Here is a 27,283-nt window from a genome sequence, read left to right on the forward strand (position 1 = left end):
TAAAAGAAAATCATTAATATTATTTTTTCCTCATATTTTATATACACAAATTTGTAATTGATTATTTTTTATACATTAAAATAATTACTTTTTAAAAATAATTTCGCATTGTTTTTGCTTATTCAATTTATTGTTTTTTTTTCATCTTACATTTTAATAAAACATTACTAGAACAAGAATTTCTAAATTCTGGTTATTGAAGTTATTACAAAAAAAATCTCAAGGTATTGCGCCCAAATTGAGCTAATTTTTTTACGTAATAAATTGATTCAGACTCCAGAAATTAAAGACTCATCCACCGTCCATTCACTCACATTGTCTCAAAAGGCATTTGCATTTTTTTTAATAGAGAAAAATCGCTGTTTTTTTTCGTGCATGCGATGCCCTTCAACAACAAGAATATAAAGTTATATAAATTCTACATTCTCAGTATCTTTCCTCCTAATTTGCTAATATTTAGGACAATTCAATTTAGTGATGATATTTTCTAGGAGGATTTCTTAAGATGATTGGGAGTAGCGTAATATGGGAATGGTTATAGAAGCATCTCTTCCAGCACCTAAAGCAGGATGGGGATCCAGGAACCAGGTTGTAGGGTTGACGTAAGCAAGGATAGGAGCCCAAAAAAATAGGAATCACTGATTGAGGAGAAGAAATGGCAACATGAGGGATTGTGGTAAGGGTTTTTTTTTGTCATGGAACAATTGTGAAGAGATTGCGTTATAAATTATTCAAAAGGTACCTCCTCATTCGCGCAACAACATCAAACACACAACAGACAATCAACAGTCACTTGGCATTCACTCCAGGAGGATTATTCACAAAATAAGGATCCGGAAGACGTTGTGCCTAGGAGTTATCGCCTGCCCCATTTGGCTGCCAAGGCATACAGGGACTTGAGAAGTTCCAGGGCACGCTCATCTGAGCGTTTGTGTTGGACTGTATCTCCAGGTTGTTGACCCAGGAGCTGCTCCAGACTCTTACCAACCCTCTTGGTTGCTTCGTCATTGGATATGTGCACTCGTGGAGGAAGGGGACGTTGTGTTGTTGTGGTTGTTGTTGAGGATACAGGAGGTGCAGTTTCTGCAATGGGAGGATGCGTTGTTGTTTCGCTGGAGTGGTAGTAGATGGGGAAGATTGTTGTCGCTTCCTCTGGAGCTGGTGTTGTGCTTGTGTATGACTGAAGTGGAGTTGTTCGTCGACCAAAGTCATCGAAAGTGCTCAGAGTTTCAGCTGAGATTGCCTCATCAACGTGAAACCTTCCGCTAAGCCTACTTCTGACATCAACTGTTGTAGTCTCTGGAAGGATTGTTGTCGTCTCGGGGACTTCGGTTGTTGTTGTCGTGGTGGGAGCTTGCGTTGTGCTAGATGTCGTTGAAGGCGTCTCTGCTGGTACGATCCTCCGGTATGTCGTAATAGGAACTGAGGATGTACTACTGTCAACAATAACGTTGTGCCCATTTGCCGTCTGAAGCCTGATTTTCCGGCTACCGCGTCCTCGTAGTTGATTCGCACTGAGAACCTGAATGTTGTCCTCGATGTCATTGTGATCCATGCCAATCAAGGCGTCCAAGAGAGCCTTTCTTGATTCCTCAACAGTCTTTGTGTAGTCCTCATCGCAGGTTTGGATGAGAAGAAGAATCAGGCGTCTCACTGTCTTGTTGCTATCCGCCTTCTTCATGACGTTCATCAGGGAGTTTACAGATGTCTCATTGAGACCTCCAAACATCTCATTGGCACGGCGTTTCATGGCATCCTTTACATTAACTGTCTCATTTCTGGGACTCTGCAGATCATCAAATGAATTCCGCAGTCCGAATTTTGTACTTGTGGCCTCAGTTGTAAGTTCCCCAGTATAGGGTACAGTTGTCCTTGGCAATCCATTAACTAGCCGGGCATTTTCCGCCGTTGATTCCTCTTCTTCCGAATTCATCAACCCATCGTTGATGGTCAATGGATCCAGGAATATCGTATACGCCAAAGTTGACCAAGGATTGGGACTGAACTTTCCAACATCGGGGAAGTCCGTTGTTGTAGATACTTCGGGTGTTACTTCAGGGGTTGTAGTATCAGGCAAGGCCTTTGTGATGTAATGTCCCTTAAGTTGACCCAAAGGAGCGAATGTTGTAGACACGGTCTCTTCACTTGTGTGACTAAAATCGAACCTAGGCTCTGACGTTGTAGATTCGTACCCTACAGTTGTAGAAATTGGCAGTTCCGTCGATGAAGCGAAAGCTTTTCCCTTACGATCTCCTAAGATTTGATTACCCGAAGCTACTAGTGATTGACTCTGTGCTCGTTGGAGGTTTTCATCATCCTCTAACCTAGGAGGCGGTAGGATCAAAATGCTAGGTTTCTGTTGATTGACCGTAGGAGTGTCGTTCTGCTTAGCGGGCGGTGTTAAGTCAGATGAAAGTGTCACTGGAATAACTGTTGAATAGGGAGAATCTGTTGTAACTTCAGAACCCCATCTGTTAGCAACAACAGGGGATGACGTTGATGTAACCAGATTTTCAACCCGTAACTGGTTAAGAACATCAAATCCGTACGGTTTGGAGGAACTAGTATTTCTCTTAGCTTCTCCGGATTCCACTGGGAAGTAGCTATTTTCGTCCAGAGTGAAGTTACCCTCATTCTCCTGACTATCTCCTGACAAGTAAGGGTACATCGTTGTTGCAGTTAGTTCCCCGTTGATTTCAGCAGCTAATTGGTTTTCTGTTGTAGTAGGGATCTCATTGTCCTCATCATTGTTTTGGCCTTGGTAGTACTTGCTAGCTGATCGTTCAAGATTCTCAGAGACCAGATCTGATGCAGGAGTCTTAACGAATTCGAAAATGGGGTTTTTCTCTTTCGGAGGCGTAGCGGGAGTAGCCGGTGTCAGAGGTTCATTTGTAATGTCTCTCTTTGTGGAAATGGTGACATCTGAGAAATCCAGTACTTCGAGATCTTCAGTTGTTGTTGTAGTTGATGGTGTTGTCGGCAAGTACGTAACTCCTTGAGTGCTGATTTGATTGTCCCGCTTGGCGAAATCTTCAGTCCTACCGAGTCTGCTGGAAACGACTTCATTGGTCTCAACTGGTGGCGGTGGTTCAGTTGGCCGGATTTCAGACAAGACCTTCCTAAACATCACAGGATCATGCAAATAGGCAGACAAGGCATGCGTGAAGACTTGTGCCAGTTCCCGGATTTGTTGTGTACCAGCTGCAGAAACCACAGGATTCTTAGAGTGCTGTCCCTCAAGATCATTGTTGTCGCTCAGAGGAATAGATGCGATCCGGGAGAGTAGATCGGGTGTTGTAGTATCAGGAAGTTCAGTTGTTGCTGGGAATGTTGTAGTCTCGGGAAGTTGCGGTCTGTAACAATCGAAATTTTCAGCAACTAGAATTAAATGAACTTTATCAAAGACTTACTGGAAAAGTTTTTCGTAGTTATCGAGGGTTTCATCCCGAAGGAGAGCTCCAGCAATTCCCTTAGAATCCGTAGCAACATCGGGACTTGTTGTAGTGCCTTCTGTTGTGTAAGCAGCTGATCTTTCCGTGCTGAAATTCCTCGTAATGTTGTCCATAGCAGTGGCAAAGTATAGAGCCAGGGAGTGAAGGGTTTCAGGTCCTGACGAGGGAGGGATTTGAAGTCCTAACCTCTGACCAACGTTGCTCTTCTCAGCTTCCGACGGAGTAGGTATGGTAGGGGTTGATGTAACAAGGTCTAGTTCTTTAAGGGTCTTCATTATCTCCATGGCGTGCTCTCGTTCAGTCTCTGCCTCAGGGACGTGAATGGGGTTCTGTTGCAGGGATGCAGGTGCAGTAGGGGCTGATGGAGCCGTGGGAGGAGACAGAGTGGACAGTTGTCGTGCATCAAACTGTGTACGGCTAGAGACTGTTGGCACTGTTGGGGTGTAGTATGGCGTTGTCCGGGAAGACTCGAGTCTTCGTGCTGTGGTGTATTTGTTGGGTTTACGACTATCAATTGGCGGCTGTGTAGTGTACTTAGCTTCATCTTGAATGCTATTAGGAGTAGAGTATACAGCCGTTCCACGGCGGGCCACTGGAGTTGGAATTGTAGTGTCAGTTGATGTAAATCCAGGCTGAGTTGTAGTTTCAGCATCTCCATTGTTGAGCTTCACTCTCTTCTCGGGCTGCTGGTAGTTGTATCCATTAAAAGTGTTTCTTGTCTTAAGGAAGGATGCACTCTCGGCAAATTCCTGGCTTTCCTTCGATGCAGGATCGACTCGGAAGGTCAGTGGGGGTCCTCGATAATTGATCCTAGAGACGGGTTTGGATTAGAAAGTGCTGTGTCAGTTGATTTTTGTGCAAGTGACATTACCTGTAAATATGATCAAAGTCCGGATGAGATACCAACCGAACCGGTACTCGGGTCCTGTAGCTGGGTCGCCGACGTGGTACAATGAAATCCTCAAAGTCATAACTCTCATTGGAACCATCCTGCTGGGAGCTGTATTCAAAGCTGGCGTATTGCCTGGATCTAAGCTTCGTAGGTCCTGTCCTAACCCTGGATTCCTTGTAGCTCTTCCTAGAAGCCACGGGAAGCTTCGTCACCTTCAATTCACTTTTACCCAATTCGGTTTCTGTCTCATTGCGTGGCTCAGTTTCGGCCAGAGCTTGGAGTCTTGCAGGGGCCGATGTGCGTCTGTTTTGTGATCTCGCCAGAACCTCCGCACTCTCAGCATACTGACTTGGTGATGATGCGCAGTTCACCTTGAACCACCAGTCGCAGATGAGGTCTGTTTGCCGAAAAATTGTGCCATTGGGGCAGAGGAAGGAGATTTTTCGACCATCATCGCAAATGTGAAAGACCTTGTTTGGGCAGAAAAAAGAGAGCGGTTGATCATTGTGTGAACTTTGGAAGATATTACTAGCTTGGACTCATTACAATCCCAGCTTTGGTAATTTGAAAGTAACTGAATCTCATCGGATCGGGCTTGAACTTTAAAGAAAACGATACTCGTTGATATGATAGATATGATACCAGTCAGAATTAGGATTCGTGTCTATTCGTCTAGTCGGTCGTGCTTCTGAAGTACAAGACTTTCGCGAGAAGAAAGTATATGATCGCTTGGATCAGCATGTGTCGTAACTTACTCGTCACCTAAGTCGGCGTCTTCTAAGTCACCTAAGTCGGCTAAATCAAATTTGTGATTCGCGTTTGGCCGCAGATCAATGGCCAAGAAGATGCACCCACATCGAATTCCCTAGTTTTCTTGCAAATCCTCATTTGATCACTGAGAAAAGCGACTTGAAGCAACGAAAAGTTTGGCAAAAATTTTGTGTTGCCTGTTCTGAAAGAATTGTACCCTCTGACCCCTCTGACGCATCCGTAGGGTTTACGAATTACGAAAATTGCAGATCCAATCAACAATATGCTCCGGTCACTGAAATGGTAGCCGTATTTTCCGGTTTTAACAATCCTGTGAGCATTTGGAAAGACTAGAAGCGAGGACGAACGAGGGTGACCCTCAATTTGACTTTCTGTTCCCCATACGGTGTTTTCCATTATTGTACTTTCTGTTACAAAAAATAATCTTCAAATGATCATTGCTTCGACTGTGTATTTCCGAATTTGGTAACATTAAATACTTCTGAAAGGTCTTGGAAAATACTATAACTTCAGAAGTGGAAAATCACTTCAAATCTTTAGGTTCTTCTCTGAGTTTCGTGAGAGAAGAACCTAAAGATTTGATCACCGATGACAGCTTGGAGAATAAGCCGAAAGCTCTGGAAAAAGTTGATGCATTTTTCCTGATTGATTTTCCACTTCTGAAGTTATAGTATTTTCCAAGACCTTTCAGAAGTGTTTAATGTTACCAAATTCGGAAATGTTCAGTCGCAGCAATGACCATTTGAAGATTTTTTTTAAACAGAAAGTACAATAATTGTAAACACCGTATGAGAAACAGAAAGTCAAACTGAAGGTCACCCTTGTTCCTCCTCGCTTTCCATCTTTCCAAATGCTCACAGAATCGTTAAAACCGAAGAATCCGGCCACTATTTCAGTGACCGGAGCATATTGTCGCTTGGATCAGCAATTTTCGTAATTCGTAATTCGTAATTCTCCAAGCCTTCATCAGTGATCAAATCTTTAGGTTTTTCTCTGAGTTTTATGAGAGAAATGAGAGAAGAACCTAAAGGCTTGACCACTGATGAAGGCTTGGAGACTGAGTCGAAAGCTCTGGAAAAAGTTGATGTATTTTCCCTGAATGATTTTCCACTGACGATTTCCGGACCGTCGTTGATAATACTACACAGAAAAAAATATTTTGTTAAAATGTTCGTAAATGCTTGTGAATTCCTATGGGGGAGTTACCAAATGCTCGTGAATTGTATAACGCACAAACATGTTCATAAAAGTTTGTACTCTTTTCACAAACATTGTTCGTAACATGATCATTTGACGAACATTTTTTGTACTTTTACAAACATTTGTTCGTAAATGTTCGTAAAAACCTAAAAAAAATGTTCGTAAAATGTTGTAATTTGTTAGTAAATGTTTGTTTTCCTGTCGAACATTTTACGAACATTTACGAATAAATGACAAAATTTTACAAACATTTTTTGTGTGCTTACGAACTAAAGTTTGTAAAAGTACAAAAAATGTTTGTCAAATGATCATGTTACGAACAATCCTTCCTTATCCGCCGTTATGTCCCCTTATCGGGGGTCGGCCCTCCTACTTCGAAGGCGCCAAGTGGCGCGCTCCTGCGTCTCAGCATTCACGAGGTGACTTCGCCTCATGTCTGTGTTGATCGTGGATTTCCACGATGTTGGTGGTCTTCCCGGACCCCTCTTCATCTCCTCAATTTCCATGGTGCGCCGGACAATGTGATCTTCTTCCCGACGCATGATGTGGCCATACCACCTCAGCCGCCTTTCTCTTGACTTTTCCGTAATGTGCTGAACCCCAAGACTTTCCCTGATGCGGTCATTCTTGACCTTATCCTTCAGAGTCAGTCCCAGGGACCGCCTTAACATACGCATTTCTGCTACATGTAGGCGGTTGTCGTGAATCTTTTGGGATCCCCGACATTCAGCACCATAGAGTAAAGCCGGTCACACCACAGTTTTATAGACAGGCCTTTGAGAGACTGTGGCACCTTCCTATCACACAGGAATCACACAGGAGGTCAGCATCCACGGTCCCATTTGCGGTGATTTGAGATCTCAAATATTTAAATTGAGAGACCAAAGGGAGGTCCTCATTACCCAATCGTATCGTTTGGCGGGGCCCATATGTCTGGTTGTTTTCCGCGATCATTTACGAACAATGTTTGTGAAAAAGTACAAACTTTTACGAACTTGTTTGTGGGTTATACGATTTACGATCAATTTGTAAGTAGGAAATAACAAACGAATAGTTTTACAATATAGAAATTCGGGCGTAAAATTGTTTGAAATGCAATGATTTTTTGTTTGTCTGCATACTCATATTAGGTTTCCGTACACAAACTAATAGCAAATTTCATGAAAACCCTTTAATAATTCAAAATCACATCATAAGTAAGATAAACCATGGCAAATTTGAGCATATTTGCTTTATTCGAAAACTTGAAACATGTCGATAATTTTTTTTTTTCAAATTTAACTGCTGCCCGAATTAAAAAGTAGTCCGATCTTAAAAGAGCCGAATTAGCGAGAGTCTACTGTACTCTATGGGAATTCACAAACATTTACGAACATTTTTACAAAATATTTTTTTCTGTGTAGTTTTAACGACGGTTTTTTTTACTATAACTTCAGAACAGTCTAAGATTACTACAATACAACCTATCCCGGAACAACAAGAAAATTTAAAGGATCTAAATGGGAGAGAGCTATAGCTAGATGCCTGATAGGCTAGATGGTACACTCAAGTGAGTGATAGAAGATTGGGTAACTAACCCCAGTGGGAAGTCACGAACCTGAGACAAACGAACAAAGGATCTGATCCTTCTAGAGAAGGTTGTTACGAAAACTCGCAAGGACCCTCCGATAAGACGGACTTTACTTTATTAGTCTCTAGAACTGGAAGAGGTTAGTGCGAGAAGTTCAGTCTCTTAAAGGAGCGTTGTAGCCACTAACTAAATAAGTAACTAACGTAAGGTTACCAAGACCTACCACTATTCTTTCCTTAAGAGCTCATTACCTGGCATTCAGTATCCAGATCCGCAAAGTATCCATTGCCCACAGATTTGCAATTGAAGGAGGTCTTGGGGATTCCAGGCAGAACTGGAAAGTCAATTCCTGCTCGGCCTAGGACTCCTTGGTAAGCATCATAGTCTCCATCTTCGCCAGCCACCAGACGTTTGCTGATCCCGTGTCTCTTGCGCTCCTCAGAGCTGCTCTCCAGATGCTCCGCGTACTGAGTGGCGCCCGCTCGTCTCGCTATCAGACTGGCTGATGGTCGAGTAAGCTGGCATGGGAAAAAAAGAAGAGATGGTTGAATATTGAGTCATGGATTGTTGCACTTTTGCACTATTATGTGCTTGAATTGCAGTCGACTTGCATCATTTTGCTCCCTGGGTGTCTCGCTTCCTCCTCCGCCGATGGCGGCCCGCTGGAAGCCCAGAGATTTTGTGTGGGTGAGAGAGTGAGAGAAATTTGTAGCAATTTGCATTGGAGTGATACCTTTTTTCGACACCACATTTTAATCGTCGTCGGCGCGTAACTAAGGCACTGATTCCATTTTCGAATTGTGCGCAATTTTCTCACATTTCTGCACTATACCCAAGCCAAGCCAGAAAAAAAACCCAACCTGGTAGCGGGGGATGTTGCGAAAATTCATGAAATTTCTTTTCAATTGAACACAATGGGCCCCAAGAGATTCACAAGAGAGCTTCTTCGCGCGTCTCCCTTGATGTGGAAATCCCACCCAGATGATGGACACCGGAGGATGGCACGGGGAAAAGTCTACGAAGACCTTCCTCAGAAGCCCAAGAGGACTCTCTTTCACAAAGTGATTCATAATTTCTCAATTTGGACAAGGGACTGCAGCATAAGACAATGGGCTGATGCGTGAGAGTCCAGTGGACCAGGTCAATTATGCGCTCCACAGAGCCAGATTCCACAGGCCCAACATTCGCCAAGACCATAATTGATTTCAACACCATTGCAATTTACCTTCAATTAAAAGACCATTATGGACTTCTTTAGTCACGCAATTCAAGTGGCTCTCCCGCGAAAGGTCTCTTCTTCATTTCCTGACACCACCGCCGCAATGATGGAATCTCTCGCGAAAAAAGATTGGTAGCCCGAGAGAGTAGATAAATTCAATTTATCACCATTCACTGAGAACAATTTTCCCTGCGGTGTCTATGAAAAGTTGTTCCACCTTACAAAGGTGGTTTCTATCATGATAAGGGGGAAATATTTTGAAAATTTTTAAAGCTAATTTCTTGGTTTTCTATGTTTTCTATGTAAGTCAATATCATTTTCGATGTTTGCTTTTCAATACAAAATTCCATGAACTTATAAAAAGAATGCTTGGAAGTTCATATTGCATAAACTGGAATGGCAACCCAACCGTCTATTTGGTATCTTTTTTATATTTTTTCTATGTTTATTAAAATCCAGTTCAAAAAATCCAAATAAAAATGCAAATTACAGATAAATATTTTATCCTTTAATGCAATTAGAAATTTTTAGCATTATTTATTATTCATTATTTAGCATTCGATGTTGTTTTTTTTTCATAAAAAATCGTTTATGTTCCGGCAAATCCTTACACTGAGAAAAAAGGGGGTGCGATTAACTTTTTTTCCTCGTAACATTAACACTTTTTTGGTATAAAAATATATCAACATTTCTTAATGTTAATTTTACACCATTTTAAGTGTAAAATGAACACGAAAAAGGGTGACTTTAACCTATAATACACCTACGAAGCATAATATTTACACCGATTTCCGATGATTAATGCAGGGTAAAACTAACATTTCCGGAATGTTATTTTAACTTTTTCGGATTTCTCTCAGTGTACGTAAACCGTTTTTTAATAAATTTCTATGTTTTTTCTATATTTATTAAAAATAAATCCAATTAACCGAAATATAAGTCTGTATTACACATAATGTATTTTTGTCATTAATATAATCATTGGTCTGCTAGAATTTTGTTATTTTTCGATGTTTTTGCAAAACATCGTAAATTGAATTCTGGATATTATTATTGAAAGAATTGATATTTTATTGCAGTCTATGTTTTTCAATGGATGAAAAATGTAGGGGAGAGCGGGACAAAATTAATCACAGGTAGTATTTGATAATTTTTCTATGATTTTCAATGTTTCAATTCAATACAAAACTTGTCAAAATTAGTAAAAACACAAAAGTGCAGGTTCCATCGTAAAATCAATAAATATTCATAAATTTTTCGCTGATCATAAGTTTTATTAAGAGATATTTCAGAAATATCACGTTTTATGTAATAAAATACTCGACTAACACAAAATAAACTGTTCTTAGCGCAATGCTATAATTAAACTCATTATTCATGCTCTTAGAATAATTTTATTCAAGTGCATAAAATAAGTCCAAAATAAGTACTTTAAAAAAATCATTCTTAATTGACGCGTTTTTGGGCGACAGTAGCGACTCCTGGTGCAAAGAGGGAAGATTAAAATACAAAATACTATGATTAAAGTCAAAATTTTATCCGAAAAACATTTTTTTAAAACCTGCGAAAAAGGTCCAATTTTATGATTTTCTTCAGTTTTTCTTGGTTTGACTATAAAATAAACTTACGAATTTTGAAAATTAATGTGGTTTTTTTTCTGACAAAAATTATAAGCTGCATATTTCCCGCCAATTAGGGTGTACTGTGACGAAGCGCTCCAGTAAATTACTCACTATTCCGGGATTTTGTTAATTTTTTTTCAAAAAAAATTATTTAAGCACTTTAAATGTGTATAAGTATACCTAAAATTTCATAAAGCTTGGTCGTTTCCTTATCCTCCAAAAAAAATCGCGAAAAACAGTTAAGTCTTGGGTTTCTAATTCGGGAAACCCCCTTAAATCTTTCCTTTAATGCCTTCAACTTGCGATACGGAAGCGTAAAATTCCAACAACTGTCTCATATTATGTTAAATATTCCCTTTGAAGACTGATGAAAGAGAACTTTCCACACAGATAAAAAATATTTTATAAAATTGTTTGTAAATGTTTGTGAATCCCTACTGGGAATTTACGAAATGTTCGTAACTCGTAAAACCCACTAAAAAGGTCGCAAAGCTTGTACTTTTTCATAAATAATGTTCGTTGCTTAAGCACTTGACGAGCATTCTTTGTTATTTTACAAACATATTCGTATATTTTTGTCTATCTTACAAAACTTTACGAAAAAATGAGAAAATTTTACAAACATTTTTTGTGTGTTTACGAAGATTTGCAAATTAATGTTTGTAAGAGAAAAAAGAACGCTAGTCAAGTGATTATATTATGAACAAATGTTTGTGCGATTTACAAACGTTTTGTAAGTTCCTAGTAGGAATTCAAAAATATTTATGAACAATTTTACGAAATTGTGTTTTTTCTGTTCCCAAGAGATAACGAAAACTGATGAATTCTTTCTTTAGTCCCATCATAATATATTTCAGGAGCTGGGAGTTTATTTACCTTCATTTGAGTCCTATTGACCTTTTCCTTACCATGGTATTATACATCATACGCAAATTGAGTGATTTTAGCTGATTTATTCCTTGGCAATTTTTATCCCAATTGCTGTCGGGAATGGATTTTTAGTAACGTTATTTATTCAATTACTAGGGAAAAATAGTCCGACAGAGATTAAAATACATTTTGTTATTGTTTTCTTGCTTCGCGGAAGGTCATGCAAACTTTTTGCTCAAAATAGCGGACGGAAAATACGACATCCCGCCAAATTTGTTAAATTTAGCCTCTTTCCTCTTGCCTGATTTGAATTCTAATTGACAATTTGTTTTCTTGGATAGTTAATCTATCCGAATCAATACAGTTTGTAACGAATTTATGTACAGAATTTAAAAATTTTTCTTTTCAAAAATTCATCTATTAATCTATAGGAAACTAATCCGAAAATATGAATATGAAATCACAATTATTTCTGGTACATTGACTGAATGGATTAATTCATGTTCCTGAGAGCCTACGTTTCACAAAAACTTCAGTATTTTAATTTTTTAACCGATCGGTCGTTCTATCGATTATTTTGTTCTAGGTGCATCTGAAATACTTCTTCTGAGGGATTTTAAAATAACAATAGTCTTTTCAGATAACACGTCGGTTGCAGCTACCTCTGTCGTATCTACATTTCTTTTGTGTCAGCATTTCACGTAAGAGGAGACGTCTGTATTGTAGCTTGCTCCGAATGCAGATACAAAACAAATGCAGATAATAATAATAATAATAATAATTTATTGATTGATGCCCAGGTTACATAATATAACAAACAGGACTGTACAACGACAGAGGTAGCCGCAACCGACGAACAGTCACTGATACAGTGGAGAAAGAGTGGTACCGGACAACACAGCAGGGCTGATTTTTTGTCTTTCATTGAGAAATAAAAAATAATAATAATAAAAAATATGTTTTATAGACTTTGGGAAAACTACCTAAAAAGTTCTTACCCGAATGTCCTTAATTAAGTACTTAGCGAGAGTATTTGTCATGACCTTAATACAAACTACTTCATTAAGGACTTTTACAAAGCCCTTAATTAAAGACTGATATATTGAATATAACGAATATTCTGAGAATATTACAAATATTTTGTAATTATTATGAAAAAAAATTAAATAACCTCGAGAGAAAACAAAACACGGATCATCAAAATTTCTCATAGATATTAGCCCGTTGCTCTTTACATATTTCGCAAATTAATTTGTGAAAAATTTTATCAAACATTTTGGAGATTTGCATGCGAATGTGGGAAAATTTGTGGGTGTTATAAAAGAAAATTGGACAATGTATCAAAAAATTTTGTTGGTTTATTGCAAAATACACCAAAGTGTGAGTTTTTATTCTTTCTGCAGAAGAGACACAAATAAGTTTTAGGTGAGAGATTTACGGTAGCTAAATAGATTTATTATTGTAAGTTGTTGGGGCAGACGATTGAAATAAATTTTCATCTCAGTGCACAACAAGTGAGCGTAAATTATCTACAGTGGTAGGACGAAGGTCTCATCGTGACCTGTTTTTCGCCGAAAGCGCAGACAATGTCTCTTTAATTTCTAATCGTGTGACATGAACTTCCCTAATGCAGAGAGTCATATTAAATTATTGTTGTCTCCCCGGCTAAAATATATTTTATCTGCCATGTCATCGGCAAAAGAAGAAAACACAACCATTTGGGTTCTCTGTTTTGAGCGAGGAAAGAAATTCAATTTCAATACCAAATTAATCACATTTCACCGTCATTCGCGGTCGTCTTCATATCCATCGTCTCCTCCACAACTCTTTGCCATTTTCAATGGTAATATATGGTGTCTTGTGTCTCTTTTGGGAAACAATATGCAGTACTTGTTCCACGTTTTGAAGCTCCCCGGCCAAAGAGACATGGAATTTCGATTGCAATCGGAAGAAGTACCCTATAGGATTTCTCTATGGCGGGGAAAAATTGAACGAAGTGCACAGAACACGAAGAGCGTGTCACGATAAATGAAAATCTATGTACATCTTTTTTCTAAACTTTTAATTTACTGTTTGGTACCTTGATGTAGCGCAATAGAAGATGAAGTTGGGCGGATGGAGTGACGACTCTTGGAGCCCTTGCTGGTGAAAATTCACCATGCATCTAGCCACTCAAAGAGCTTAGACAATGTCTCAGAGTGGAGCAATTTGCGATGGTAACCTTTAGGAATAATCCAATGAAGGAAATTGGATGCTTTCTTCTTCGCAATGCACAAAAGCATCCAAAACAAATCTGCATTCTCTCTCAACCACTGTCTATGGCGGCTTACAGATCCACGCATGAAATGTTGACGCATCCGCTAATTAATTTTTCGTGATTTAGAGTTTGTAGTAATGAGACACAGTATCCCATAGAACAACTAGGCCTTCTTGCAAATGAGATTTCTGGACATACGGGAAGGTGGGGCAGTGTCAAGCATGCATCACTTTCAAAGGTCTCAAATTTCAGAATAATAAATTAATGTGAGAAAATGTCTGAGTCAAGAAACACGGTATAGACCTTTTTAAAAACTTCTCTATACCGTGTCTATACCGATCTATACCGTGTTTCTTGACTCAAAATTATCCACAAAAGACCGAAAATACAATTCAGAAATTGTCTGTGTATTTTCGAATAGCCAGTACAATAAGAATTGAGCAATTTAACAAAAAATAACCTTTCTGAAACTGCCCCATCCTCTTGTAGAAAATACAATAAAGGTCACTCTACCCTCAATTCTAAAATACTTACGGTAATATAAACTAGATTCGAACTTGGGATACTCGCATTGTAAACTGAACGTTTTACAACTTTTCCCAATTGCGTTATTTAGTTGCGAACTGGATCTATTTTAATAAAGGTATGATGGTAATATTTTTCACCTAAATAATTTAGCACAAAGTTTGTAAACAAATATTCATTGATTTCTTCTTTCAAAAACTTGGTTAAGCGAAATGGTGCTCATCAAGATTAAAATAAATCTGTAAGGTAATTCTGTAACACTATGATAATGTCATATGACAAATTTAGAAATGTTTATGTGGCAAATTCGTTAAAACTATCCAAAAATATGATTCATATCAATAACTGAGAGGTTCATAGAGCTACTTGTAGTGGCTATTTGATACTCAGCGGCCTTTAATGTCATCCTGCTCCTGAATTTAACCACGAAAATTTGTCATATAACATTGTCATATTGTTATAGCATTCCCCTACTGATTATGTTAAATGAAAATAATAACTGAGATCCAAGTGACCACTAGTGGATGAATTTCCAATAGCCACTAAGAAAACTTTTTATAGAATTAAGGAAATATCAAAAATTCGGCTAAAAGGATTTTTTCGCAAAGCGGTCTAAAGACTAAACCCTTAATCAATTACCTGAAGATCTCAAAATTCAACATAGCAACCAATTTTATTACTTTTTTTTAGAATCTAATAGATTATTTGTCCTTAAAAAATCAATCTTAAGATAAATTCATCCAAAAAATCTTGATTGATAATAAAGTAGAGCAGTTAAGCCATATTACTAAGCCTTATGCCCTATACACACTTACAACTTAAACCGAAAGACGACTTAGTGAAAAATGATGGAAATGAAGTTTACCCATTATTTCAAATATAATTATGCTAAGCCGTCTCTCGGCTAATTCTCAGGTCTGTTAAAGCCCTCAGGCTGTTTTCAGACTAGAGGTTTAGCCTAGTTTTTGAAGGAGTCAAAATCCTAAATAACAACCAATTTAATTTGTATTTTTGATTAAAATAGATTAATTCCCCTTAATAGTTCATTTCTAAGTCAAAATTTTCCAAAAAAAATTTCGACTGATAAGTATCTAGAGAAGTTAAGTCTTATGGCTAAGTTTTAGATCTGAAGCCCGTATTAGGTTTGAAGGCTGTATAAGAGTTCTAGCCGAAATTCTGCTATATTTCTTTTAGCCTATAACTAAAGCTAAAGTCAAATATAGGCTTAATGTGGTCATAGCCATGTCTCCTAATTAAACTAAAAAGATAAATAAATTAGAAAACGCATAATACTTTAATTTAAAGGCTTTAATCAAAACATAGAATAAATTTATACAGTACGACTCCAATAGTATCATTGCATATAAATTTTAAAAACCATTGAAGGACTTTCAAAATAAATGTAATTTTAAACGATTTTTCTTAACTGAAAATTTTACAGAATTTTTAACGAGTAACCTTAAAAACCGTAAAGTAATATTAGAACCAAATACCTTAATCTATTAGTGTCGTACTTTAACAACCTTTCCAAAACTGTTTATTCATTTTAAATAATTCCTTAATATAATTTGTGTCTCTTAAATAAGCATCAACTTATTTATACGAAGAGCTTACACAGCAAAATGTTCTAAATAAAGTAAAGTTATTCATTCTACTAATTTATCTTTTTTATTAAAGTTGAAGAGTAGTGGCAGACACATACTAAAATTTAATACAATTTAAATTTCCAAATTAAATATCAAAAGTTAAACATCACGTAATTATTAAAAATCATTTAATATCTGTTTTTTTTCAACTTGTCACCGTTATAGAGCACAAACGGTAGGAGATATCGACTTGTGGGCTTCTCTGACCCCCCCCCCCCAAATTTAAAAAAAATTGGTTGACTAATTGTACACATTTCGGAGGTTTCTGTTAAAATAAATGTACTCTAATCTACTATGATTTCTTTTTTTAACGTGACTTTTCTAAAACGTATATGCATATTCAGGGAGAATTTTGATTCCATCAGGTCACGATTAACTCCACAAATTGACCATGCCTCGTATGATCCCAGGTTTCGTAATGACTAAATGTTTCCTATGTTTCCGAGTCTTTCGAGTCCTTAAAATATGGGTGCTATGAGTCATATTTATTATGAAACAGAAAAATTTATTTGTAAACCTTTTTCTAAAGAATTGCACGTTTGAAAAAAATCCTGGTTGTTATAAACATTACTATTCAAATCCGTTTCTAGGCCGCTTCTAAGCCATTGTTGTGCCATGGCTTTCTCGGTCATTGTCACTGTATAAGTGTATATAGTATAAGGGAAATTGGAGCACCTTTAAATTGGAGCTGCTTTAAAATTAAATTAAGCTTTATTTTTTTTAATGAACCTAAATCTTTTTTTATTTGGGGTTCATCTATAAGATGATTGCCCTAGAAACTAAATTTAACCTGACAATATTTAGCTCTACAAACCAATTGTGAAGCTAAATTACATTATGATAAGCCTAAATTCCTCAAATTCCTTTTAAAAAGTTGCCATTGATAAGAATTTTTAAAATGTAGCACAGTTTATCCCTTTATAGTACAGTTTATTCTTTCTGATATGTACGATTTTAATATTTTTTAACATCCGAGTACTTTTTTTTACAAAACTTTACAACTTTACAATTTAAAACATTGAGGTTATATGAATGAACTAAATTTACAAATATGTAAAATATAGAATTAGGGGAAACAGGGGCACCACCAAACACTGGGATTTTTTATCAGTTATTCGACTTCAGTGAACAAGACTTATAAACATTTATAGGCATTATAGGGATCCTTGTCCACTAAAGAAATGGTCGAGATAGTCCAAGTAGCTTAAAAATAAAAATTAGTGTTTGGTGGTGCCCCAGTTTTCCCTATACATTTCTTTTTGTTTTTTGTGCTGAACTGTTCCTTACAGTAAAGTCGTCGTTTTTATTTTTATTTTTATTTTTTTTTTTTTTTTTTGGAATATACTGAGTGCTTCAATATTTTCCGCACAGACCTTTAGACTATTTTTTCGGTATCTCTATGCATCAGACAGATGCTGTTTTCATAATTACAGTAATTACGCCAATTTCATTACGGTTAAAAACAAAAACAGAAGAAGTGCTAACGAGGGGAGGAAGAGAGGTGTGTAGGTGAGAAATGCAAAATTCCACCTTTGCGCTCTGGAGCAAAAATTAAAAAGTCTTAACAAATTCGTGATTTGATGCGGAATTTTGGAATTTCTCCGGAAATAGCGATCAAAAGAGTAGTAAAAGTTATTATTTTGCCTTTTTTTCTTTCTCTCCGTCTGCATTGCATATTTGGCTTTTTGTCTATTTGCCCAGAGATCGCATTGTACAATTGAACCTTGAGTTGGATGAAATTTCACATTAAAAATACTTTAATCATAAATCATCGTTGGATACATCTCTCTTCTGCCATGTAAGCCAGTGATATTCATAAAAGTTCTCTCCCACAATCTCTCTCACTCTTCGACACAATCAAATAAGTCAAATTTTGGCTTACCTTTGACCCATAACAAGGCACGAAGGTGATGATGAAAAAAATACCTGAAAAATAGCAAAGTGTTACTTAATAATAAAGTGGTATGAAAGTTTTTCAAAAAAAAAAAGAATGACTTTCACATCATCGTGGAGTCACATACATGCATAACAGTTGGAGGATGAGTTTTTAATAGATGAAAATTGCTTTAAATACAAAAGACATCAACAAAATAAGCGACGAACCCGATTTTCAGTTTCAATTTCTTTTTCCCATCATTTTATACCTCGCACTTGTTGCAAACCTCTACCACATCGAGCATGATGATTTAGCTGCTCATGGGCCTTTTAGATACCAAACATATCGGCTTTGGATAATTTGAGATAAAGAGCCATAGACAAAGTATTTATGCTTTAGAAACACCGTTCAAAATATTTAATGGATTTTTTCCTACTTCAAAATAGCTTCTTACTCTCTCTTTCTCACTCTCCTCCAATCATCCAGAGCCCATAATCAGAAGATCACGCATAAGACATTTATATTTCATTTAGACGATGGGTTAAATCATTTTGTAATGAAGTCATCTCAATTAGTTGCATGAAAAGCTAATCAATTAGACAGAAGGTTTTACCCTCCATTTCCAATCATTTCAAATACCAACAGACTTTTCTTGCCCTCAAGGAGGTGGCATGAAAAAAAACCATTTAAAATTAGCATGAAATTCAACCTGGAACCTTCAATTGAATTCCAAACAGATTGAAAAATATTTAATCGTGCATTTGAAATTTCTTCCTTTGGACGATGTTTCATAAAAAAAGGCCCAAGTACCAATGAATCGGTAGTGAAGCCACCCACAAACTTTGGTCAAATTACAATTGATGTTTACCCAACCATTTTGGCCACCAATTGGGGAGATCTATCAATTGTGCTCGATGTGCAATTGCCAAAGTAGCTTCGGCAGCTGGCAATTATTGGAAAATTAGCCTTCTTGCCACAGAAGTAAATATTTTTTTTTAACTCTCCATCTCTCCTCTGGCTCCAAAAGGAGGGACTGTGGGAATTTTGTGAGAAGCCATTCTCCCCCGAAAAAAAATAAACATTGTTCAACCTCAATGAGTATTGCTTCTTTCTCTTGCGCTTGTAGCTTTTCTAACAACTTTTGCTTGAATTTTGACGAAGATGGTGGCATTTGTGGATGAAGACCTCTACAGAGCCGGTCTATTGTAAATTAGACTCTTTGAGCGTTGAGCTTTAGAGCGGTATTGTAGTAGATCTAAGAATGACATTACACGTACTTTGGTGTACTTGAATGCATTATGTTGTAACTTTTAGTTCTTTAAGTGTTAAATCATCAGACAAGAAAAGCTCGTTTTTGAGCTATTTCAGAAATTTAGGGTCAGTGCATTGCTCAAGAAATTGTAACAATTTTGGGAAAGGGAAAGAGAAATGGTTATTGACTTATCAAATTTTAAGTGTGTTATCAACAGCGGTGCATCATCGCTTGAAACATTATGTATGCTAACTAAATTTTCCATCTAGTACACATTTTAAGAGTATATAATTATTAATTTGTTATCTTGCGCAAAAAATTTAAGAAAGAAAATATTTATACCAAAATACAAACATTTCATTTTACAAAAATTGGTAAAATAGTCATAGGCCACCAGTTTTCCAAAAGAATTGGTCATAAAAGGAAATCAAAATTGAGAAGGAATAAAAAAAAGGTTTAGTAAAATCGTAAATTTGGTTTGGAAAAAAATTGCTCATACATTAGTTAAAACTGATCAGTTACTAATTTAAAATAAGCAGTAAAAACTAACCATAATAAATAAAATAAAAAATAAATAAATTTGGTCAGGACAAAAATTAAATTTGCCAAAGAGAAATCGGTTCTGAGCAGTACTAAATTCGGTTAGTACATAAGTTGAATTTAATTAGTAAAATAATTTTTTAAAAAAATTGTCAGTAATAGAATCGATTTTTTTTGTAAAATGAATAATTTAAGATTGAAACAAAAACCAATTTTGCTCACTGAAAATCAAATTTTCCCAGTAAAAATTCTATTTTAGATAATTAAAATAAAATAAATTTGATCATCTTAAAATCTTTTTTAGTCAGTAAAAAAATCAAAATTTATAAAGAAAGATCGATTTTTTTGTTAAATATATCGAATAAATAGAAAAATCAAATTTATTTAGTAAAAATCGATTTTGGTAAATAAAAAATTATATTTCGAGCAATTAAAAATCCATTTTAGTCAGCAAAAAAATGATTTAGAGAGATTGACTTCTGCGAAAATATCTAAAAATATTGTAAAAAAAATAAATAAGCCATGTAGAAACCTTTTTTGATCAATAAAAAAAATGTGAGTTGTAAATTTTAGTCAGTAAATAATCAATTTTGATTAGAAGAAAAACGATTTTAGTTCACCGAAAAAGGAAACTTTGTTCAGTAAAAATAAATATAAATTCAATCAATGATAATGTGAACATTTAGTCAGTACAAAATCGATTTTGATCAATAAAAAAATTATTTGAATAAAGGAAAAATCAATTTTCTTCAGTGAACATTAAATTTGATATACGAAAACCTCTTTTTTGGCAAACAAATGACTTTGCTCTGCAAAACAAATTAAATTTGCGCAGTAAAAATATTTTTGACCAGTAAAAATCAAATTTAGCTGAAAGAAAAACGACTTTTGTCAACCAAAATCTTCAATCTGTAAAAAAATTTTAAAAAAATAATCAAAAATTATCAATTTTTGATAAGTAGAAAATTGATTTCGGTCAGAAAAAATGGAAAATTTTATTTAAAAAAAATGATTTTGATCAACGAAAAAGTCAATTCAAGTCTATAAAAAGTTAAATTAAGTCAGTAATAAAAAAATTAAAGATTAGTCAATAGAAAATAGATTTCGGTTAATATAATAATCTAATTTGATTAGAAACAAAACCATCTTCCACCAAAAAAGTTATCTTTGTTTAGTAAAAAATAAAGGCAAAAAACAAACGATCAGTAAAAAATTCTAAATGGGCAGTAACAAAATAAAAAAGAGCAGTAAAATATCTAATTATGGTCAGTAAAAAACTTAAATCTTTACAAAAATGGGCCTAATTTACATATTTAACATTTAAAATTGTTCCATATATTGTGAAAAGCTCTTTATTTTCCCTTTGCCAAAATTTGGACGATAATATCACTGTTTCAAATTTTTTTGTTACTGATCAATTTTAACTTTTTGCTGCTCATTTATTCAATGCCAAAAATAAATAAAATTTAGTCAATTAAAAATTAATTTTTGCTCAGTTGAAAATCGATGACTAAAATCGTTCTTTTTCTGATCCAATTTGTTTTTATTTACTGATTCCTAGATTAATTTCGCTTATAAATGCCTTTCAGATCGGCAAAATTTCATGAAATCAAAAATTCGTGAAATTTCAGGAAATTGTATTGAATTAAACTTAATTTGGTGTGATGTTCAAATGAGGAAGAAAAGTGTGAAAGAAGAGAATTGACATGTGCAGAATTTGTGAGAAAGAAAGGGATGTGAATTTTGACTTTATGAAATTTCTCCGATTTAAAAAGTGTAGTGGAGCCATTACTGACCATATTGAATTTCTACTGCTTTTATAAGAAGTAGATTAGTGTCAAAATGAAATATTTTTGTTCTTCGAAATTATGCATGTGTGTATCCTTCTCTTTCGCATTGTTTTTCTTCTTTTGAACATCACACCAAATACAATTTAGTTCAGTCCAATTTTGAATCCGAATGAGTAGGATAGACTTATGCATTTTTTTAGAAAGAAAAATGGACACGAATTTTGATTCCATGAATATTCTTCCTGATTTAAAAGTTGTGCCGGAGATGTTAGGATATAAACCTTCTGTAAAAAAGATATACAAATATTTAAAGCTAAATTAGAATTGAAGGGTCAGAGGAGGTTCTGACGGGGAGTATCGTACCATCAACTTCTTGCAATATTGTTTAATGAATTACGACGACCTACGAGATTTCTATAGTCCAGATACATGAACAACCCAAATTTATTACAAGATTGCACTATATTACAAATTGATTAATTTGTTTAATTTATTAGAAAAACATAAAATAGTTCTTTCTAATATTTTTTTATTAAAAAAAAAACATCGTTGCTCTATTTGGCTTTAAGCATACAAAACTTCGACCTTCCACAAACTCTTAATCTTTTGAATAAAATACTGAATGCATTTTTTCCCAAATATTTAATTGCATTGAGAATTCATTGGTGAAAAAAATAGACTAATTTAAAAAATCTTGTAATTAGTCATCACTGCCCACAATCTCCAAATGTCCTCCTCGAATTTCAAACATTCTCATTTTTCATCCTCATCGCGTGCGTTTTCCTTTCTCTTTTCCATCTTTATTCCATTTGACATTCCCCCTGTCTTCATCTTGGTCAATTTGAACACTAAATAGCGGCAAATAGGTGCAAGAAAAAAAAACCATAAAATATTGTCATGAGCGGCAAAAAAAGAAGAAATAAGTGTTGAAAATGTGCCGTTGACATTTAAAATCCAAAAGTTGCATGCAACTTTGGTCACAATCTCGAGGGCGATGCTAACCAGTCTTTTTGGTGTTCAATCGATCTGTTTTTCATCTGCCAAAGCACCTAACCTTTTAATTATATTTTGTGGGTCAACCAACAATTTATTTTCGCGGGATTTCGTGTGTACCAACTGGACAAAAATGAATAATTCATTGCACTAAAGGAGCCCTCATGAAATCGATAATTCCCACAAATCAAAACAAAATGACTAATTGGGAATTTTTCGTGGCTAAGAAACCACAAACTCACGAATTGGCGCACTTGTGAGGAATTCTGGTCAGAGCCAAAGATTGGGCACAAGAGGAGAAGGGCACGCTGGGGGCCTTTTTTGTTGGCGGTTTTTTTTGGAATACAGAAGAACTAGGGAAAAATTGTCTGGTAAAAATCGTAAATTGAAATTTCCCATCGGCCACACCGATAAATTGTATTCAAAAGCACTTGGCTGTGGAGAGATGGACAGGCGATGAGGATTGCTGAAATCTTCCACAGGGGTTATTGCTCAACATCGTCACTCATTCTCGCCGATGGATTCCTGCCCTCCCTCCTTCCTCCTCTGCTTTGGCCAGAGAAACGCACTATTCCCCATGAGGAGCCCACACTTTTCTCGGTCAGCATCAATTCAAGGGGGAGAGAAAATGAGATGTACACCACAAGAGGAAAAACAATTGAAATGACCTTGTCCACTCGACACGCTGGGCAACATCGAAGAATCCTACTTTGAGACGATTGTCAGGCATTTCTGCACAAAAAGCATCTCGGCACAGGGTTAAAATCCGGGCATTTTTTATTAAAACAAAAATCATACAAGTATTTCAGTACCAAAGAATCCCAGAAAAAAATGTGAGATTTTTAAAAATACTTTATCATTAAACAACCAGTTTAACCAGCCAAGAGACTTCCTGGTAGTAAAATTGCGGTTTAAAGAAGTCATAAACTGAATTATTCATTATTGCAAGATCAAAATTTTAGTTGCAATGAGTTGAAAGAATGATTCATCACCTTCACTCTCGCAAATGAAAGAAAAAGTTTTGTGGGAAATTTGCAAACGGAAATAATATAATGTCATTTAGACTATTTGTTATATTCAAGCCAGAGATAACGTTTAAAAAACGCATTTCATGCTGACTGAGCTGTCTATCTTCCTTGGAATGCCTTCAATATTTTTCCGGATCTTGAAAAGGAATTCTGCACAGCATAAATCGTGATAATGAATATTTAGAAATTTTCATATCGTAAGAAATCATGCGGCATCAGTAGGGTAAAGTGGTACAAGTTGGACAATGGTACAATTTGGACAGGGCTTTTTTTGATAAATTTAGTACTTCATTTTTATTTGTATATTCTTAATGTTTTTTTATTATAATTTGGTTCCTTGTGCTTAAAAACAAATTTTGTACTGTATTTATCAAGAAAAAAGTCATGTCCAACTTGTACCGGCGAATTGTCCAACTTGTAACACTTATTCCAAATTATATCACTTTACCCTAGTCAAAAAAATCATTTTAAATGACTATCACAAAAATTTATTGGAATTTCCATTTGAGATGTTAAAATACGTATCTTATGGCTCCGGCACACCTTTTAGATCAGCAAAATTTCACTAAATCAAAATTCACATCCCTCTCTCTCTTAAATTCTTTACATATGTCTATCTCATTCTTTCGAACTTCAAATTCGATTGAGCTAAATTTAATTTGTTACACTAAGAAAAAAAGGGGTGCGATTAACTTTTTTTCCTCATAATTTTAACACTTCATAGGTGTAAAAATATATCAACATTTTTTAATGTTAATTTTACACCTTAAGGGTAAAATTAACATTAAAAAGGGTAAGTTTAACCCCTAATACACCTAAAAAGTGTAATATTTACACCGATTTCGGATCAATACTGCAGGTTTAAAATAAACATTTCCGAAATGTTATTCAAACTCTTTCGGATTTCTCTCAGTGATGATATTTAAAAGAAGAACAAGAATGCGAAAGAATGGGATAAATTGATGCAATAGAGATTTGAGAAAGATAAGGATGTGAATTTCGACTTTATGAAATTTTCCTAGTCTAAAAGGTGTGCCGGAGCCATTATGTAAAATATAAAAATTATTTGTCTGAAATATAGGTAATAAATAGAACTTTATGCAATGAAATATAATATTCCTCTATTTTAATTTATTACACATGGCAAGGGGTAGACAACTGCGCCACACACCGTTCACTCGAGTGCCGATATGCCAATCTTTTGTGAAAATTGTGCCGATTTGCTGATTTCGCAAAGATTAGACGATCTCTTTCCGATCTATCGATCTCATGCCAGTCTTCCGATTCGGCAAAATTTCCACAGAATCCCTGTAAAATTTCTGCGGAATTTCCGCAGAATTTCCAAATAGCAAGTTTTCATTAAATTTGCATATTTGATTTTCACTCAAAAAACATACTTTGAATCCCCTAAGTACGGCTTATTATGAAATCTAAATGACGCCAAATGACAAAGTAAGTCTACAAGATTTGTGTTTCCATAACAGTACAATAAAATTCTACACGAGTTGCTTTGCTAAAATCGTTCTAATCTGCCGGTTTTTGTTATTGGACAATGCCGATCTGTCAATTTTTAACCAAAATATGCCGATTTGTTTTTTATTTTTAGCTCCAGACCGGCTCAATTTTGCCGATCGCCGCTCACGGTTCACTCTGAGAGCTACTTATTCCCCCCTTGGCACATGGTATTTATTGATCATAAGAAAGAGCAACTATGCGATTTATACAGCAGATTGTCTGACAAATGGGCAAATTCTAACGAATAATCGAAATCCTCCGGCGTGAAACTATAAAATTCAACGATTTTTTCTTTCCGTGCATAACCCATCTTAAATTTACAAACTCATAATGATCTTAATCATTAAAAATCTCACAAAAAACCTCAATGAAAAAGAATATCGACTATATTAAACGATATTATAGCAAATTTGAAAACATTTATTAGACCTACGGTTTAAGCTTACAAACTGATGAACGTAAATAAAATCAAAATTGATAGATAGATATTTATTTCATCTTCAATGACTTAAAAGCGCAATACAAATATAACTTTGTGTAAGATTTATAATTCCGCGGCTACCGCCGTCTTAGCGTCCGCCGTTCTTAGGCCACCGCCGTCTAGGCTGAAGCCATAAGTCTGTCTAGGACAATAGTCTAACCTGAAAATTGTGAACGACCTCTTTAGAAATGCACCATACATCTGAATGTGAAAGTAGCTGTATCATTGCCGCTAGGTTAGCACCCGAAAATTTCTTCAGATTCTGCAGAAATTCGTTAGATTTGAAAATGTAATGCCCTAGACAGACTTACGGCTTAAGAAAAGAGACATCTTAGTGGGAAACTGATAAAAATGTAGTCTAATCATTATTACTGCTCGAACTCAAAGAGAGAGTAGTTTATAATCCATTTTTTTGAACTTGTGATACGGCTGGAGGCCAAATGGTAAGATCCATAACCAGTGATTCCCAACTGCACCAATTACATCCAAATAGAGACAGAAAAATTCCTGCCTCCACCCAGGATTGAACTGGGGGCCTTTCGCTGTCTAGGCGAATGCTCTACCAAGTGAACTATGGGGACACTGACTCTACCAAGTGAACTATGGGGACACTGACTATGGTGACCTCACAAGAGTTATCAACTTCCGGTCTTTGACGAGCTTCACATAAGTCAACATTATCTATAATACAGTTGTTTTTTTCTTTTTCTTCCCACCCCGATCTTCACTTCCAAAACCAAGTTTTTTTTAGGTTTATTTCGAAAACGGTTCCTACGATTTCTTTCATTTTCGAATATGTTTTAGAGGTAGTCAATGCGAATATTTCGTCCTTCAACACCTATGTTCGAAAACCATTTCGATACCGAATTTTCTAAGATCAAAGTTGAACCACTTTGGAGGGCTTATTTTTCAAACGATTTGTTTTGGAATTTGAGTGTTTTTAAAAGATATTAAAATTTCTAACCCGACTGCATCTTTCCTTTACCTTTCTCATACCTTCATTCAAGTACTAAAGTTATTCAATTCTATAACAATTGTGCAAAATCTTAATTGAATCTCGACGTTCGATTTCAAAAATTAAAAAGTGATTTAAGTTGATTGACTCTTTCCATTTGGTTGGTCACAGCAATAGAAATTTCCAAAAGACTTTAGTTTCTAGTATTTTATTCCAAATAACTTGAAATTTTGAGTAAATAATCTTGACATGCTCTATACCATCAAACAACAAAAAATCTTTTAAAATTTCAAGACCCACGTGACCCCCTAATGAATTATTTCTTGACATAAATAACATGTAAATAAATATGTAGAAAAAATACAATATTTTTTTTAATATCGGACGACTGATTTAGGGCAATTTGGGCAATTTGTTAGCAAAGAATCATCCATAACGTATTTACTCACCAACATAAAGCAGAAGTTTCCGCCTCGTTCGGCACATTTTGTTGCTGACATCCTGCAAAAAGATGAAAAATGCCAAGTTAGAAAAAAAAATGAGCGAGTTGTAAATGTGACAAGATTGAAATTAATTGCGATATTGCATATATGAAGAAATTGGTGGTTAGCTTCTTTGAAATAAATAGGAGATGGCTTGAAATCACCAGGAGGGAAATATTATTGCACAAGCACCGTGTACCATTCTGGCGCGATTATCTAACACTTTGACTTAAGATACAAAACATGCCTTAATAGATTGCCTGACCATCAATTTCGATGAATCCCAAGAGAGCTCTTCTCAATGGGCAAATACTGCAGTTTTTCGGGGTGATCCAACTCCCAAAGAC

The 27,283-nt window shown here is 35.7% G+C and overlaps 1 protein-coding gene across 1 annotated transcript; it reads right to left on the reverse strand.

The window, feature by feature from the left end:
- LOC129809784 (mucin-2) lies at positions 1–26,954 on the reverse strand. The gene is made up of 5 exons (XM_055859877.1): positions 26,904–26,954; positions 8,137–8,403; positions 4,324–4,814; positions 3,411–4,262; positions 1–3,353 (listed from the first exon to the last, which is right to left on the reverse strand). The coding sequence occupies exons 1-5, from the start codon at positions 26,952–26,954 to the stop codon at positions 857–859; spliced, it is 4,158 nt and encodes a 1,385-aa protein (XP_055715852.1). The 3' UTR covers positions 1–856.
- Positions 26,955–27,283: the final 329 nt, after the last annotated feature.

The sequence above is a fragment of the Phlebotomus papatasi genome, chromosome 1, assembly GCF_024763615.1.
Source record: "Phlebotomus papatasi isolate M1 chromosome 1, Ppap_2.1, whole genome shotgun sequence".
NCBI classification, from domain to species: domain Eukaryota; kingdom Metazoa; phylum Arthropoda; class Insecta; order Diptera; family Psychodidae; genus Phlebotomus; species Phlebotomus papatasi.

Bases quoted from the DNA above. Each gene is read 5' to 3' on its own strand.
- LOC129809784 (XM_055859877.1), bottom strand. From the start codon at position 26,954: ATGTCAGCAACAAAATGTGCCGAACGAGGCGGAAACTTCTGCTTTATG. The intron at 4,815-8,136 runs GTAATGAGCTCT...TGCCCAAACAAG, and splicing joins ATCTGGATACTGAATGCCAG to GTCTTTCACATTTGCGATGA. The intron at 4,263-4,323 runs GTAATGTCACTT...ACCCGTCTCTAG, and splicing joins GACTTTGATCATATTTACAG to GATCAATTATCGAGGACCCC.